Below are 1,317 nucleotides of genomic sequence, written 5' to 3' on the forward strand. Positions count from 1 at the left end.
CACATGTCTCGTTCTTGTTAGAGATGATGAGCCAACAACTTTCGGTGGTGTCCTATATGCCAGGAAATTTCCAGGAAGCTGCATCGGTGGTGTCCTATATGTGCAAGAGATTTCCAGGAAGTTTCGTTCAGAGTCAAACATTAGCCTTGTGAAGTCATCTGTGATATATGTGAACTAATGTTCAGGAAAGGACAAGGATAGCAATGAATAAGATATCCATCTTCCTCTCAATTTCTCCGAACTGATGATGGGCGGCATCTTTTAGTGCTACATATCTCAGAGTCATGGACCGGCCTACTATATATATGGCCATGTCTATGTGCCTGGAAAATGTTCCATTTGAAACCACTGTCTACATCAAGCTACATATATTTCATTCTCTCTCTTTTTCATGTCGGCGATGGTGATTATGGATCAAAACATCGTAATCGCATTGGTGTCATCTCTCCTGATGTTGATCTTGCGGCCATTGATTGTAGATATCATCCTGGTAAGCAAAAAGATCTGGGGATTCTTGCGCACACTTACAAAATACCTAGTGCATGATGGCACCCTTGCCGTCGACTCGAAGGTGCTTGATGATAGCCGCGCACCGCCAGTGCAACTAGTTGGCGGCGGCGAATTGAGCTCTGGTGACATAGAAATTGTCACGACGAGGCTAGGTGTGACCGGGTGGAGGTACCAAGGGTGCGAAGGAATTGGTGTCGTACATGAGTTGATGGACGGTAAGCAAGCGAGCGAGGACGAGCTGGAGGAGGTCTTTTATGTTTTTGACCGTAACGAGGACGGGTTCATATGCGCCGGAGAGTTGTGGAGCGTGATGAGGAGGCTAGGGTGGAAAGAAGGGGCGATATATGAGGATTGTGTAAGGATGATCCGCGTCTTCGACGAGGATGGAGATGGGAAGATCAGCTTCCTAGAGTTTAGAAAGATGATGGAGAATGTCGTTTAGTTAACTACAACGCTTTTTGTTACCTTGCTTCCTTAATGTAATAAGTTGTAAAATGTGGCATGAATAATGTATGTCAGTATGCAAATGTTTTCTCTTTAATTGAGGCTTTTTACCTCACTATTTGTCCGATCTCTTTTCTGCCAAACAATTGGGCAAACATGAAGATGGGAAAGGCTAATTCTCTTGCGTTGGAGCGCTTCGCTTTAATTCAGGTTTTTTACATCACTATTCGTTCCCTCTCTTTTCTGCCAAACAATTGGGCAAACATGAAAATACGCAAGGCTAATTGTCGCGCACTGGAGCACTTGCTTTCCGACAGGAAGCGTTTCACCATTTAGGAAAGTATATGGTGCAATTTCATTAGG

The 1,317-nt window shown here is 44.3% G+C and overlaps 1 protein-coding gene across 1 annotated transcript; it reads left to right on the plus strand.

The window, feature by feature from the left end:
• The first annotated feature begins 305 nt into the window (after positions 1–305).
• LOC147993095 (calmodulin-like protein 3) lies at positions 306–1,051 on the plus strand. The gene has a single exon (XM_087542240.1). The coding sequence runs from the start codon at positions 392–394 to the stop codon at positions 950–952; it is 561 nt and encodes a 186-aa protein (XP_087398366.1). The 5' UTR covers positions 306–391; the 3' UTR covers positions 953–1,051.
• The last annotated feature ends 266 nt before the right edge of the window (positions 1,052–1,317 follow it).

The sequence above is a fragment of the Triticum urartu genome, chromosome 1A (genome assembly GCF_056163025.1).
Source record: "Triticum urartu cultivar PI428250 chromosome 1A, HENAU_Tu73, whole genome shotgun sequence".
Lineage (NCBI taxonomy): Eukaryota > Viridiplantae > Streptophyta > Magnoliopsida > Poales > Poaceae > Triticum > Triticum urartu.